Source organism: Corapipo altera, unplaced genomic scaffold (assembly GCF_003945725.1).
Source record: "Corapipo altera isolate COAL_440 unplaced genomic scaffold, ASM394572v1 49, whole genome shotgun sequence".
Taxonomy (NCBI): Eukaryota; Metazoa; Chordata; class Aves; order Passeriformes; family Pipridae; genus Corapipo; species Corapipo altera.
Window position 1 is genome coordinate 2,640,400 of NW_020884879.1, and position 16,268 is coordinate 2,656,667.

A 16,268-nucleotide genomic window follows, 5' to 3' on the forward strand; every position below is an offset into this window, starting at 1 on the left:
GTAACAGCAACATACATCTGGCAGATGGGACTAAAGGATGGTGGAAACCACAGAAAGACAAAACAGTTGAGATTGATCTCTGGAGGTCCTCTGGTCCAGTCCTCTTGCTCAAGAAGGGGCACCTAGAGCCAGACCATGTCCAGATGACTTCAGCGTATCTCCAAGGATACACAACCTCCTTGGGTAACCTGTGCCAGGGCTCAGTCACCCTCACAGTAAGAGTGTTTCCCAATGTTCAGAGGGAACCTCCTGTGTGTCCATTTGTGCCCACTCCCTCTTGTCCTGAAATGTCACATGGTGAGGGTGGATGTCAGCAGGAGACACATCTCTGCTGTCATACTCAGCAGAATACATTGTCTATAATACTACAGGTCATATTTTATACAATAATTTGTAATACAATGCAGGAGATGGTATAAATGAAAGATGGGTTTGGCTGGAAAAAAAAAGTACCTCAGAGTTTTGAACAATCAGGCACAAGATCAACTACCAGCCATCACATGGGAGGTCAAAGAAGAGTACTCTTTAATGAGATACTACATGTCACATGGTTTGTTTATGTTCATTTTGTACAAGTTCCTGAAACAAGCAGTTCTCAGGCTACATATCCATTTTAAATTAATGGTTAGCCATTTATTTCCCTGATGACAGAGTAACAAATTCGGGTGTTACCTTTGTTGTAGGAGACAAAGTAATACACACATTACATATAACAATTTTATTGAGCAGTGATAAAAAACAATTCTCATTTACAGTCACAAAAGAAGCTGGCCTGTGGGTATCACAAAGAACAGAACACAGTTTCTTATAGCTTCATTTCTTTTGATTGCTTGACTTCTGCATAAAAAGCAGGTATGAACTTCAGCTAAAGCCATCTTCCTGGTTTGGATCTCTTAAAGGTCTCTTTCTTATTTGTATTCTATCACCTGCCGTGTCACTCCTCTTCCCAAATATTGTAAAAACTTCATAGGCTTTGAGATTACTATTCAGCTATGAAGTTTTCCTTGAAATTGGCCAAGAGTAGTCCAAAAATAAGAGCGGGAAGTGAGAGAACTCCCTAGAGGTATGCAAACCAGCAGGCAAAAAGAGATACGCCATGATTTTCCACGCCTTGTTCCTAAAGATGATCAGGCTAGAAAATCTGGTGAAATTTTTTCTTTTTTCTACACAATTCTGAGGTCAGAATGCAAACACTCATCACTGTTCTGATCTTCCTTTGGGGCTGTGCAGAACTTTTGGCATGTTACACTTGTCAGTTGGCCAGGAGATACAAGTACAGGGAAAGCCCTATGAGGACAGTGGGCTGCACAGCTGACCTGTTGGGTATACATCTCTGGATGTTTTGTCTCATAAAGCTTTGTTAAATTTCCATTTGCCCTCTCTAGCAATGCTTAAAGCCTTCATCCACATTCCTATGTCCCTCTCCAGTTCTGTGTTTCTTCAAGCAGGCATTCCCCTGCTCATTGCATTATTTCATGGAAATTTTGGTTTGGTGCTCTTGAAAACTTTGGAGAACGTGTTATCCTTTCATCCTCTCATGCAAAGTTTTCCACAGGTGTAAAGAAGCCAGCTCTCCCAATTCCCCATCTGAAGCCTCTGACAAACAACAAGACAGACACACAGCATTAGATTTTAATGATCAGTGGACAGGTAGCTAAGAAAACTCACTACAATCATCCCTCTTGCTTCTGTTCAGCTCCCAGTCAACACATGGCTTTCTTTCACACACTGAATTCATGGTGTGTGTGAGGTGAGAAGTTTGATGCTTAATTTTAGCAGGATTTATAGCAACAGGATAATAAATAAAACCATCCTTGTTAAATTCAGAGAGGATTCTGATAGCTCACTCCTGAAAGTATAAAGACAAAGAGAAGACAAATGCTTAAGGCCTGGATCTTGTCAGCCATGTCATACCAGTGGCATTAGTAGAAATTAAAGCATAGTGTAAAGTGGAGGTAGCCTACTGTGGCAAGAAAAATAAGTTGGCGCTTTCTAAAAATATATACGGTCACACTTTAAATAATACTTTCCTGAAAGCAGTGTTAAAATGATGCAAGAAGATAAAAAATGGTATTTTTAGTGAACTCGTTCTTAAACTCCAGAAGCAGAAAATATGTTTGTCACAGATTAGTTCCACAAACTATTTCAAAGCCAAATCTTTGTGCCAGCAACAAACCTTCTTTACCTCTTTCTGTCCCTGGATCCAAAATGCAGCATTAAAATCACTTGTTCTGGGCCTGGATTCACTGACAGGAAACCCAAGGCACTACTTATGTTTACATTACAAGTTTATGTGCTTATTCATAAAAATCCTGTAGTCAGAACGATCAGCTTGGATTGCTGATGAGGAGGATTATTTTAATTTCTTTATGTATTTCAATTAAAAGCATGAGTATTGATTTCAGTACATTTTTTCAGTTAAAAGCACAGTGATTTATATTGCTAAAATGCTATTGCTTGCCCTGCCAAAAGCATGCATCTGGGAACATTTCTGGGTTGCTCACAGTCTTTTCTCTCTTCTTTTTGCTTCTGACTGCCAGTGCATGCTGCTGAAATAAACCAGCTACTTCAAAAGGCAGTTCCTGTTTTTTGTCCTTGTGAGTCTGGTAGTGTTTTGGGAAAGGGGGAACAACAGTAAGAGAGAAAAAAATAGATTCAGGGCTCATGAATAAATAAAGAAAAAAATGTAATGATAAAACAGTACACCTACCTGAGCTTCATTCTTTCTCCCAGGGTGATACCATTTTCTGGATTCATCTGACGTTGTAGAATTTGAGTTTCAAGGAGCCATAAGCTCTCCACAGCATTTGAATTTTGTGACCCCATCTCCACAAGCTCATTGTCAGCCTGCACTTTCACGGCTCCCTCCAGAACGGTGCTGTGATGTGCCTGGTGTCCCCTGCTGTGACATGCCCATCCTGGCATACAGCTCTGCACAACCACAACAGGACAGAAGAGCAGCCCCAGATTCACTTATTCGGTTCTCCAGCTGGTGTGACAGTTGCTAGCTCTCTCCTTTGTCCAGCACTTCTGATACTCTCTGCTATAGTGAGTTTCTGCGAGTCTTTTGCCACACCTAAATAAGTGTATTTGTTCCTGCAATAATTTGGCCATGTGCTCACACTACTCCTTCTCTCCTCAGGACCAGAAAACCCAGAGCATTCTTGTATTATTAATGAAGGACTGTTTGCATTGCCACAGGTAATACAGTATTCACATGAGCTTCACATTCATGGTATAAAGTGACACATAACTAAAGCAATTATGCTTCTACTGTTACCAACAGAACCCCAAACTGAGTACAGTTGCACATGTGGATACACCTAGCATAATTTAGGTTTTACCAGTAAACCACTGGTGTAAGCTAGAGTCCATTCCCTCCTCCCCTGCTGGCTAAGAAATGAACAGTGTAACTTATTGTACAGTTACACTGGTGTGGTTCTGCAAGCACAGAAGTCTCGAAGACTAAAAAGTGAGGGCACACCCTCTGCTAGGTCAGGAATTATCTCATTAGGTGCATAACAGCATATTAAGGAGGAACAAGAGAAGCAAGGCCACATAGTTTTTCTTGAACGCTGATTTTCATCTTCCAAGTGCTTTACAAAAAAATGTGTCACAATGAAATATGGAAACACACTTTTCAGGAATTATCTATCTTATATTCTGAATAAGGAAAATGAAGCAGAGATGTTCAAGCAGATTTGGCCAAATTACCGAAGCAAATGCGTGATAGAGAAAGGTCTAGTTCCCAATTCACTAGCATATCAGACCTTGTTCTCTGCTTTTAGACATTAACTATCACTAAGAAGGTTATCAACCTAGCCTAAAAGTGTGCTTGAAATGATTCAGCAGTGTGATAGGCTTAATGAGTTCTGACCTGCTCCTCGAGTTGTTGTAACTGATGATAAGCACTGCTCATCATTTCCAATCCTGACCAAAAGGTAACTTTCACTGAAGATGATTCAGGTCAACATCTTCCACTTAGCAAGTAGGGTGAACTCAGCAGGTGATAGCTCAGCTGATGACATTATACCACGTTAAGGTAATTGCACCCTATGACCTTACTGAGTACAGACTAAAAGGGGAAGTTTTCTAGTTCAACCATGAGAATACTTGGGAGAGAAGCTAGAAGTGACACTTTCAGTGTTGTCTTTTATCCTAAAAAGATATTTTCTAGTATTTTCACAATTGTAATCTATTATTGAGTTACAAAGAGTATTCAGCACTATTAATGGTCTGACAACTCACCTCTGTACTTTTCTTGCCTTAGGAATGAAATGTTCTTTATACACAGAGGTTGAAATCTCAAACCACGTGGCTCTCTAATGCAAATGAAACTCTTGCTCCTTAATAGTATGATGCTTTTTGCTGTTGAAAATTTCTCAAAAATCATATGTTTAAGTAGCTATCTTCAAAATCCCATTCAGGTCAAGAAACATCCTTCCAGTGGAGTAGCAAAGCCAGTGACTAATAACAAATTTTAGTAATCCAATTTGTTTTTACTGTTCTGCTATATGCTTATGTTTTCATTTCCCTCAGCCTGGACATCCAAACTATAGCATTAAACATTTGCATATTACTATTTTCAATTTATATTGTCATTGCTACAATCACTACGATCTGAAACCAGTAATATCTGCTTGAAAAATGAATTATCTTTCAGGATTTTACAAATATGCACTTATGGTTTCCAGAAGTACCAATACTCTATCAAGAACTTGATAGCTTTGTGCTTCCCATGAGAAAAGAATCCGAAAGTCTACATTACTATGTGGAGACCAGAACCACAGACACAGAAAATTCAGTTTACATCCTCAAAATAGGGGCAGGGGGCAAAAAACGATTTGAAGGAGGCAAATGTTACTCATAAATCTTGCTGTAGTTCAAAAAGCTTTTTCATCTTAAATACACTTTTAAGAGAAAAATCAAAAGGAGTAGGAAGAGGAATGTGATGCCAATCAGAAGAAGAACTAAGAACTCTGATTATACATGGTCCAAGTACAGGAACATTCACTGATGAAACTGAAAGTGATCACTGAAGGTGGTCTTATATCCTTACACCACAAAGGACCTCCAAATCTCTTTTTGTCCAGTCTACAAGCAAGAGAAAGACAAGCTGGTAATATCTTAGCATGGCGACTGTCTTAACACACAATTCTGATTGTGCTTGAGGTAGCACAAATTGGCTTTCCAACATGACTGGGAAGAGGGATTTCATGTAGTCACTCAGTGCAAGATGACAGTAACAGAAACCAGGATGACTATGAATGTATCAGATATATACAGCTGGTAATCCCTGTGGTTCCCATTTAGCAGCAGTGGGATCCTCAATGGCCTGAACCACAGCTAATGGGAACCACTCTTTTCCCTTTTCTTTAGAAATAAGGTTTGCCTTAGACCTCAGGTTCTCAGTCAAATAACCTTCCATAAATTTCACACCACATCCCATTACCCAGGTGTCCCCCTCCACCACCCAGTGTGCAAACTGTAGATGAAGAAGTCATGAGAACATAGGCCTTTCCCTGGCAGGTGCATCGTGCTTGCTGCTTAATCCTCACCTCTCAGCTCCAATTCCCTCTTAGTGGCACTCCAATCTCTGTGTTCCCAGCCTATCTTCCCTAGCTCCATAAATACTTACCTCTTGGCCCACATATCCTTAGGCATCCTTCCTCTTCCCTCTCTGACTCCTTCTGCCCTCCAATTTGCACAACACTGTTGGATGACATGCTGAGAGATTTCTTTCCCAACAGATGGGCTCACAAACAGGGAGTGAGGAAGGTGATGGAAGAGCAGCAGCTCCCTAGCCATAGGGTATCCATACACATTCACAGCAACGGGTTGCACCATGCCTATATCATTAGGGGCTAAAAGCCTTCTTGAAACAAAAGCTATTATTATAATTTGTTTCTGTCGTGTTTTTAGGTTCCCTGAACAATAAAGGGCCAATATGCAAGATACCATGCCTAAAATATTAATTCTAAGTCATCTAATGATAACATTTCTGAAGATAAAACAGATTCCCTTCCCTCCATATATGACCACCCTATGTCCCCATATACAGGTGTTTTCACTTGGTCACTGGTGATTGAGGAAGCAGATGACATCTTTCAAGAGGTCGATACTTACTTTCTAATTTACACTGCATAAATGGGATTTCAATCATCAGCCACTAGGTGTTTTAGTGACATCAAAATATTGTTCATCAGGAATGGAAAGAAAAACAACAAGGAATTGCATCCAAAGGATTGATTTACCTTAGGCTAGCATTGCACTTCTACTTAATCAAAATATGCTATAAGAGGGGAAAATAAATGTCTACAACACAATTAAGAAAAATAACCTCAATTTGTTGCTCACAAATATTTTTTAAAAAATCTACCCCTTATGCCAGCATTTTGGCTCACTGTGTCTACTCCTCTGTCATTAATGCTCTCTGCCGTAAGCACAACTCCTAGCTGGGGATTCCAACGCGTATGGGAGCTAGGATAAGATTCCAGATCTCAGTTGTGCTGGCATGAAGATAGGTCTCCTCAGTGATAGAGAAGACAATATCCTAGGGAGACTGGAATTAGTCCTATTCCACACAATTCAATCCAAGATGTAAGGCATATCAAGAAGCAAGTAATTACTAGCTAATGGCTGTGGATGGAAATGTAACATGGATCAGCAGCCTAAGCATTTCATGACAAGTGACAAGACAGTTTGAGAAAAGGGGGATTTTTTCCAAAAGGATGAAAGGTGTCAAGAGCAAAGAAAAAAGGGTTACCTCTTCAGTTTGGGAGGGGCTGATTCTAGGCATTGGAGATACTTGTGGTGTTTTCAGCTGTGTACTGTTGCTGTCTGGAACAAGCTCTCTGTGGATTGACTGAATATGGTTTTGGAGTTCACTTTCTGATTCAAACTTAACATTGCAACTAGAACATCGAGTCTTCAGTCCCCCTGCCTTGCTTTTGTTCTCAATGGAACTCAAGTTCTCACTTTGGCCCATGCCTTGTCTGTTACTGCTTGAAGGGATGTTGACACTTGGACTACCACTTTTACTGAGATTAACACAGCTAGCACACAGACCATATGGCAGACCGTTGATGTCAAGTTTCACTAAATCCTGTTTTGAGCGGAATTCCTTCAGGCAAGACGCACACTTGTACAGTTTCTGGAGATGCTGTGTGCGTCCTGTAGACTGCACGGCAGAACCGTTTCCAGTCTTCTGCATATGGAACGTGCCGTGGATTTTCAGTTCCAGCGTGGAGGTCACTGTCTGCATGCACACCACACAGCGGAACCCTGTCAAGGAGTTCCTCAGGTCAGGGTGCATTTGACAATGCTCTAAAAATTCCTCCTCGCTCTGGAGGGGCATCTTGCAAATCCTGCAGTTTCCAGTGTCCAGGCTCTTACTATGTGTGACCTTATGTTCAGTAAGAGTCAGAAGAGACGGAAACCGCTCGCCACAGATTGGGCACATATAGTGTTTCACTGGTCCCAAGTGCGTCTGCATGTGTTCTCGGAGCCCATTTTCAGAAAAGAATGTTCGAGAACACACATTACACTTGTAATTCCCTTTAATGAGTTCAGCCTTTTTCTTCACTATGGCACTTTCTCCAGGTCGAATGTTGTGGTCTCGAAGCTGGTGGTTTTGCAAGAGAGTCTCCATTGTGTAAGCTGCTCCGCAAATGTCACAGCCATACATAGGCTCAGATGTGTCCACATCTTCTTCACTGCCATCGTGGCTGTTATGGGACTCCTGGCTATTTGTCAACAAGGTCTGGAGTTCCACTTCCTCTTTCTGAACTTGCTCAGATGCCCCATTGGTTCCACAGTTTGGAGTTTTTGTTTCAAAAACACAATGCTTTTCCCTTAAGTGCTTTTCCAGCAAGATGATAGCATGGAAAGCTTTGCTGCAGAACTTGCAGTTGTACTTCTTGCTGTGCGTAGTGATGTGACACTGCAGCTCCACTTCTGTACCAAATGACTCTCCACAGAAGATGCACTTGTGTACTTTGCCTTGGTTCTCCAGGTGGTTATGTTTCACATGAAGCTGTAGGTCAGTCTCATTGCGGAAATCCCAGTTGCAAGATGTACATCTGTATACTTTCTTTTCATTACTGTGCTTCACAGCCAAGTGTAGCTGAATGGAGACCTTGGAGTCAAAAACCTCTTGGCACAAGGTGCAGCGGAAGAACACGAATGTATGCATGTCCAGTAGGTGCTTCTGCAAGTCATCCACAGAAGTGAACTGCTTGTCACAGCTTTCACAGATGTAGTAGGTTGAGGTGATCATGAAATGAATGGTAACATGCTTCAGCAGAGACTCCTGATTTGGAAATTCCTTGTTGCACTGAGGGCAGGTCAGTTTTGGCAGGACAGTGTCAAGATGTGTTTTCAAATGAGTCTGAAAACCGTCCAAGGAAGTATACTTAGCACCACACTGATTACAAATATATTCCCCTGCAGGACGAGGAGGAGCACCTCCGACTGCCTGCATCATCTTTAAAGAGGTCTGCTCAATGGTTACGGGAGATAATGGACTCATGGCTCTGGACTTTTTTCCATTGTGGATGTAATTCAGTGCCAAAGGAATGTTCTTATGGTTCTCCTTGATATGCTTGTTCAGTTTAAGAACACTATTAAATATTGGAGAATTTGTACAATAAGAACAAGAATACACTTCCACCACTGGATCTTTTGGGGTTCCAAGCACAGGGGAACCAAAACGGGAACTGCTAAGATCACAATGGACTTGTCTAATATGCTCTTCCAGAGAAGAATCTGTAAGAAATCCCATGTAGCAATGGGGACAAAAGAACGCATTACTGTCCTTAGCAGCAGGGTTGGCAAATCCATGAGAACAGCGGATATGTTCCTGAAGGGTGTTGAGGTCATTGAACACTTCAGAGCAGAAGTTGCACTGGTACACCATGGCAGGCATGGTAGAAACAATCAGTGCTGGGTCTGGAGCTTCATGGACTTGCTTAAGATGTTCATTCAGATTGTAGAGAGATGGCAATACCTCCAAACAGTACTGACAGATATGGGCTTGTTCGGGTTTATCTAAATGCATAGTTTTCAGGTGTATCTGCAAAACTGCAAGGCTGGAAAATAACTGTTTGTTGCAATAAATGCAGCTATAAGTAACTTTTGCTTGTTTACTCGAAGGACCAGTGATATCTGGCACTTGCTGAGCTGCCCGCTTCCTTCCACGCCCTTTTGGTATAGGAGGAGCCGTTTCCACCATTGTTGAACTATCCACTGAGAGATTCGAATCTGGAGTAGTACTAGATACTGAGGTGTACCCCACAGTTACCAAAGAGGGGCTGTTGCTGTGGTTGCACGACTCTGGTTGCTGGTGACTGTCCATGTGGCTGTACAGCTCCTCCACAGTATGAAAGTTCTCAGAGCAAATGCTGCATGAATTCTTCTTCTCACCATTATGAACCTGCTCCATGTGATTTACCAGGGACGTTTCCTCTACAAAGAGTTCATGACAGTAAACACACTGAAGAGCAGATCGATCTTCATTAGGGGAACACTCAGGGTGACATTCTGCAATGTGCTTCTGAAGATCTTCAGGAAAATCAAAGCCTTCTTCACATTGACTGCATTTCTGAGTGTCTTTCATTTTCCAGTCCTCCATCCGGGAAGCGGACTGAGAGCCATCTTTGTTCCTCTCGTGAACCTGCATGTGTCCATGCAGTGAACTAGATGACAGGAATCCACGTCTACAAATGGCACACTTATATGGCTTGTTGGACGTATGAGTCTTTAAGTGAATTTTAAGATGATCACTCCTTGAGAACGCTGCATCACACTCGCTGCAGTGATATTTTTTGTCTCCCGTATGAAGCTTTATGTGGCGGTCCCTGCTCCGCTTGTGTTTGAAGAGACGACTGCAGTATGTGCACTTGAAAGGGAGCTTGTCACTGTGACTTTGCTCGTGGTGTTTTAAGTAGCTGAGGCGGCTGAACGATTTGTCACAGAACTGGCATGGATAGGGCAACCCTGGGCCTCCTTCCTCTTCACCAAAATCACAGCCTTCTCCATGGCTTGGGGAAGTCTGGTCCTTGCTAGAAGGCGATGATGCTGGCCATGAGCAAGAGGGGTCATCCTCAACATCCACTCCGTCTGAAATGAGAAAGAAACACACCCACAAGCTTAATCCCAATAGTTCAAAGGAGAAAATGCATATGAATAACACAGGTCTGCTAGTCTTAAATAGCTAAAACATATTAAACTCAGACTAGGATATTCCCTACAATGCTATCCAACAGTTTCAAGACTACGTTTATTTTTATCATACTGTAAAACATTAAAAGTTATTAAATAGTTCTATGCCTATATTAACTTTTTATTGCTTTTTTTATCATTCTTTCTGAGTTACAGGATATGTATTATACATTGACAATTTTATTAAAATGCAGATTTTAATATATTTAATGTTTCTTTTGTATCCATTGCAAAATTATTTGCATATTATGTGAGCATCTGAAGAGTCAAAGGAAAGGAGAAATATTACAGGAATGATTTAAAATTAATACAGTCAACTCACATGCCTAATATTTAATGAAAAGATTCCCCTTTGCCACACGTTTGTGGGTTTTTTTCCCCTTGAAGTTGATTCTGAACACAGAAATCTTTTAAAGGCTGTTTCTGAGAGAGACTTAGGTGTTATTCTAAACAATAATAGGAAAAATTACAGGGGAGGAACAGGACAACAATATAAACAGTGATGTTTTCCTCTAATAAGTGCAACCAGATTTCTCCAATAATGACACAATTCAGTTACTGAGAGCTGGCAGCTGGATCATTAAATGTTCAAAACAAACTAACAAACTAACAGCCAGGATCAAGGAAAATAAGAATGTGTCACAAGGGTCAGTTGTGAACTGCATTTTTTTTTCCTTTTTAAGTTCAAGAGGTTGCCGACCATTTCTTCCTTTTTGCAAAGGCCTCGGCCAACTGAACTTCCTTAGTCCAGCAGAACCTGTACTGTGAAGTGATCACAGACAAAGCAACTTGTAAAAAACTGGAAACAGGAAAAATGATAAACGTTTATGGTAAAAGCTGAAAGATTTACGAGTTACAAGGAAAAGACAAAACAGAAATGCTAGCCAGATAATAAACTGACTAGTTATCTGTGGTATTACCTCATCTCTACACAGGGCAAGTTGTAACTATTTTTTTCAACAGATGTGCTGTATAGCTTTTGCATCTTTTGTTTTAAATGCAGATTACAATACTGCAATGATCCTACTTATCTTAACCTAAAACTTCTTTAAAAATATTAAAAGAATGCTTGAAAGACTACATCAAATTCTTCTATTCCTTTCCAGGGGCAATGCTTGGGTTTTCTTTTTTCCCTTTTAAAGATAAAACTGCCTACAGTAAGACTTCAGAAAAAGACAGGATAAATCCCTTGAAAAATATCTTTCTTAAGGTATTCTTGCAAAGCAGTAAGTTTCTTAACATCTTCAGCCTTCTCTCAAGAAATTTACTACAACAACACAAAAGTTAGAGCTGGCCTATATTATACAAACAAATTCCAAGCCTGCTTACTTTAAGGTAAAGAGATTTTACTAGATTATCAACCTCTTGCTTATCCACAGGAAACAGATGAGGATTCATTCCTTTCCTGCATCTAGAAACTGATGACAACGCCATCTCACTATCAATGCCAGATGGCAACCATCTAACTCTGAAAAAACAACCAAACAGCATTGCTGGATGCCTGCCCATTGACACAATGCTTTTCAGGATAAGTTGGAAACTGCATGGGTTTTTTATCCTCTTGTTTACATCTTGGAGAAGAGGGTTTCACAAATCACACACACCTTTCCCACACAGACACGATATGTATCTGTAATTACCTGCATACAAATCTGCATTAATTGTATATACTTAAATAACAAAATCAAACTCTGACCTGAGTGCTACGTTTTTGAACTGAAAACAAAGCTTTTTTTAAGATAAAAATTGAAAAATAAAAATCCTTCCTTCCAGTAAAAGTACTGTCATCTGCTAAAATGCTTCCCAATGTACTGAAGCAAAGTTCCAAATAAAATCAATCAGGTGAGTTTTTAAGTTGATACATTAATGACTGCAACATTCATAGGAGACTTTTAATGTAAATCTGTGTACTGCCTTTTCAAATTGCCAGGTTTGAATCTAAAACTCAAAATTATCAAAACAGTGGAACAAGCATTTGCAAAAAATATGTAAACGTTTCCTACAGTTTTAAATTTTATTTTAAATGCATCTTTCCGGCTAGGTCTTTTAAATTGGGAAAACCTTTTGTCCTTTAAAAATCCAATATATTTCTGACATACAACCACTGTTGGCAGATAAACAGGAATTTATGTCAAGCAACTGAGTGAAGAAAAATAGTCTGTGACTGCCTAGGCAACATATTTTGTAACCAAATTTAGTATTAAAATGTATATCCTATGGAGAAATGATATATTATTCTATAAAGGTTTAGAGGAATATATAGAAAGTGTTATAAATACTGCCCCATCACTGACATAGTAGTAAATCACTTCCTTTTTGTGGAAGTTTTACCTATTATACAACTATTCCTCCCGGGTTGTAGATCTCAGCAGGCTTTTGGGCTGGCAGCAGGGTCAGGATCAAGCATGGAGTGTGACCATGGCATAAGCCCCTTTCCCCCACCCAATTCTCCTTGTTTGGGGATCTCTTCTCAGCTTTTATGCAAGGGTAAGGAAAGCAGAGGGGGAATAGTGAAACTGTAACACAGAGATGGTTCTTACTTTCCAACTGGCAAATATAAATGTGTGTCACTTTGTCATTGCGTTTTTTAATCTGAGCCCATAATAATTCTACAGACCAATTCTGTTTGTGCAAAAAGGAGAACAGTAAACCACTTACAAGTCTGACTTCTGTTCCTTTAACTTGAGATGTGAAAATCTTTCAATCTCTCAGAGCTACAGTAGAACCAGCAAGGCAGGGGGAATTCCACACAGCGGAGGACAACAGGATTTTCCTGTGTATGTGTCTAACAATGCAGCCAATATGCTTTCCTAGCTCTCCCTCCAAGCCCAGCATGGTGGAGCTGGGGGAGAGTTGGTGTGGAAGGGGCCCTGGTGGTCGGCCCCTGCGCTCCAGAAGGAGGGCCCCTGGGCTGCGCTCACACAGAGGGTTTCAAAGCTGAGCCTGTCAGCTCTCAGTGACCCACAGAAGGACTTTTGAAACTGCCCTTTTGCAACAAGGGAAATGTTTTGCTGCAGTGACTTTTGCTGTGCAGACTCCAACCTGAACAGTGGGAACACTGTGTGCAGTGGACTAACGTGTCAGGTGAGCTCAGGGGCTGTCTAGGAATGCATCTGGAGACAGCAACCAAGAAGGAAACCTGGACTAAGGGTAACTCGTGCTACAGCAGGACATGAGTGATGGCAATGTCTGTCCTGTCATCTCCCCACCCTTTCCCACAATGATGCTGTCTCATAAATTAAGGTGCAGCTTTAAGAGCATCTCTCTCAAAATGTCAGTGAAGTGCAACTTGCTGCCCTGCACTGAGGCTACTCCCCATGTGCAAGCATAACGTGAGCAGACCTGGGCCCTCAAAGCTGTGGCAGAGGAGCTGAACAGAAGGACCCTGCAGCAAACCAGAGGCTCGGAATGCAGACTCCATTCCTACTTTCCCAGGGGAGCTTACCATAGAGCCAGCTCTGTGTTGGAGGTAAAGTTTGACCTGCTGTCAGGGTAAAGGGCTTCAAACCCCTTTTTGCCTATCACTCCCATAGAAAATACAGTTTGCTGCTACTCTGCACACAGCTGCCTGTATATAAATCTGCAGACACCTACATACTGAGCTATATGTCAACATTACAAATACTGATCTTTAATGTTATAACAAGCTGTTTTAAAATACTCTGGACCAAATTCAGATGCACACATACAAGTCCCCAGGAGTGGTACATATCTATGTGAGGGTAGAATAGGGCTCCAGGTATTTGACAGAGTGTTTATGGAGTTTTAAAATATATTTTCTCTATTGACCTTTTTTTTTTTTTTCCTTCAGCACTCACTAAGTGCTACTTACTGTAAATGCCTTTTTTGTGTTACGGCAAGTATTCTGAGTTTCAATGTGATGCACTTAACATGTCCATGTAAATTTTTAATTTTTGGAACCAGTCACTTCACACTCGCTGACTCTAAGAAAGCTCTAGCACTCACAACCCAAAAACTTTGCAGAAAATCAGCTACAAAGCCTAAAAGTCTATTTAAAGATGCAAATGTGTGTGAATAGTTAGTGCAGATGTTTTTCTACACCAACTGTACTTGCTGAGTTTCACCATTTCCATAAAGCACATTAAAACAAGTGTGTGAACACTCTAAGATGAAAGTACCAAGCACTCCTGAGACTTCCAGTGGAAAGTAGAGCTGCCTGACTTTTCTCCAAGCAGACAGGAATGCCCATGATTCAGCAGCCTGAGTAAATAAAAGAGGTCCTTATTTCCTAATTTTGCTGGCTGGCCACACTGCAGCAGTCTCTGTGCTGCTGCCAAAGGGGATGCAAAACTGGAACTACACCCAGCAGCTGAAGGACTGTCTTTGTTAGCCAGCCAGCCCTTCCTGACCATCTTCTGGCAACAAAACTACCGTATCCTGCAAGGAAGACCTCCATCTCAAGCTTGATAATTCTCTAGTCTGTCTAACAGGACAAAACAACAAATTTTGCCTGGTCTGTGTCAGAGGAGGACAGCTGGAAACTCAGTTAGTAGCAGAGTAACACCTGTTCAGTCGGATTGATGGGGAAAAGTGCTCACTAACAGAAAAGTGAAGCAATACCAGAAGGAGTTATCCCACAAAAGGGGGGGGGATGGAGGAAGCATCAGAGCACAAAAGCACCTCTGTGGAGTTAGCAGCCAGCTACTCATGTGCCAACTCCAGTAGACGTGAGGTCTTAAAAGTGATCTTATCCCTAGTACTGCTGACTGAATTAACAGAACCGCTTCAGAAAGACGTTACTGAGTCACCAGGAAGGTCTGTGACATACACATGCTTTAGCTGGAGTACGCTTCAGGGCACTTGCTTTACCATGGCTTATTTTTCTGTATGACTTAAATATGTTTTTGCTTCCACTAGACAAATGGCCACATTCCTAAAGCAAATGTCAGCTAACCTTTGTGTGCCATAATACATAGGGTTCCTCTGACAGAACAGAGTTTACAAATAAGAACAAATTAATATTTTCAATATCCTGTAAGCAGCAGTTTCCCATTTTCCCCATTCTGCTGCTCAAGTAACTGGGGCACAGACAAACTGGAGCACTTTGCCTCAGGTTACAAATGTAATCTGTGCAAAGGAGGAAACAGAACTTGCATCTCTCCGGTCTGAGCCATTCCTGCAAGAAAAATTCTTTATCCCCCTGAAACACAGTGCTGGCAAAATGCCTAAGCTGCTGGACTCGACCAAAGAGAAAGCCCAGCAGTTTAGCTGGACAGACACCCCCAGCTCTGGGTCCTGCTGATATGTTCTCGCTAGTTTGCCCCCGTAACGGTAACAGCAGACTGGTCACACAGCTATCCCCCAGGACCTCATCTGAAGCACTAAATAGCAAGGTTTCTTTAACAGGTACAAAATAACGAGTTACATAGGATGGTAACAGACACTAAAAATGAAATATCAAGTATACCAGGCAGCAACACATAAACCCATCTACTCTGTACTGCCACAGGCATATGGATTGTGAATGCACATGTATGCATTTATGCACTGGATTGCTATGTAGTTATTATTTGTTGTCCCACTACCAGCCAAAAACCTGTTCATACGCCAGTGCACAGACATACATGCACTCATACACATCTATTGAAAACTCGTAAAACAAAAAGCTTTGTTAATTTACCACATGGCTACGAGGCAGAATTTGATTTGTGAGAAAGGAAGGACTACATAGCAAGTAGGTAGTTCAGTTAACTGGATGTATGATAAGGTTCCACAGTTTTAAATCCTTGCATTTTTGTGCAGGTAATTGAGTGGAGTGGTTATTATATATCATATAGTTTACTTGTAATGGCCGTTTCAGGTTTTAGCGCTGGCCACATTTTATGTTATTACCACCACTAATTGTCTGCAGGGCTACCTTGAAAATGAGATAAGGAATCTTAGGGGAATATGCAGGTGTGAATAAATAGTAAATGAAGAGGTTAGATATTGCTGAAATAAAACAATATTGTACTGTGTGCTGAATATATCTAAATAACTAGAAGATCAAAGGACAGTGTTTAAGGATTAACATGACTTCAGTGATG

The 16,268-nt window shown here is 41.0% G+C and overlaps 1 protein-coding gene across 7 annotated transcripts in view; it reads right to left on the reverse strand.

The window, feature by feature from the left end:
* The window catches only part of ZNF521 (zinc finger protein 521), a 230,400-nt gene that overhangs the window by 127,262 nt on the left and 86,870 nt on the right, over window positions 1–16,268 (reverse strand). For all 7 annotated transcript variants that reach the window (XM_027638869.1, XM_027638872.1, XM_027638868.1 and 4 more), the window contains one exon: window positions 6,767–10,119. In XM_027638869.1, the coding sequence (XP_027494670.1) occupies window positions 6,767–9,679 (2,913 nt within the window). In that variant the 5' untranslated portion in view covers window positions 9,680–10,119. The remainder of the gene's footprint in view (window positions 1–6,766; window positions 10,120–16,268) is intronic.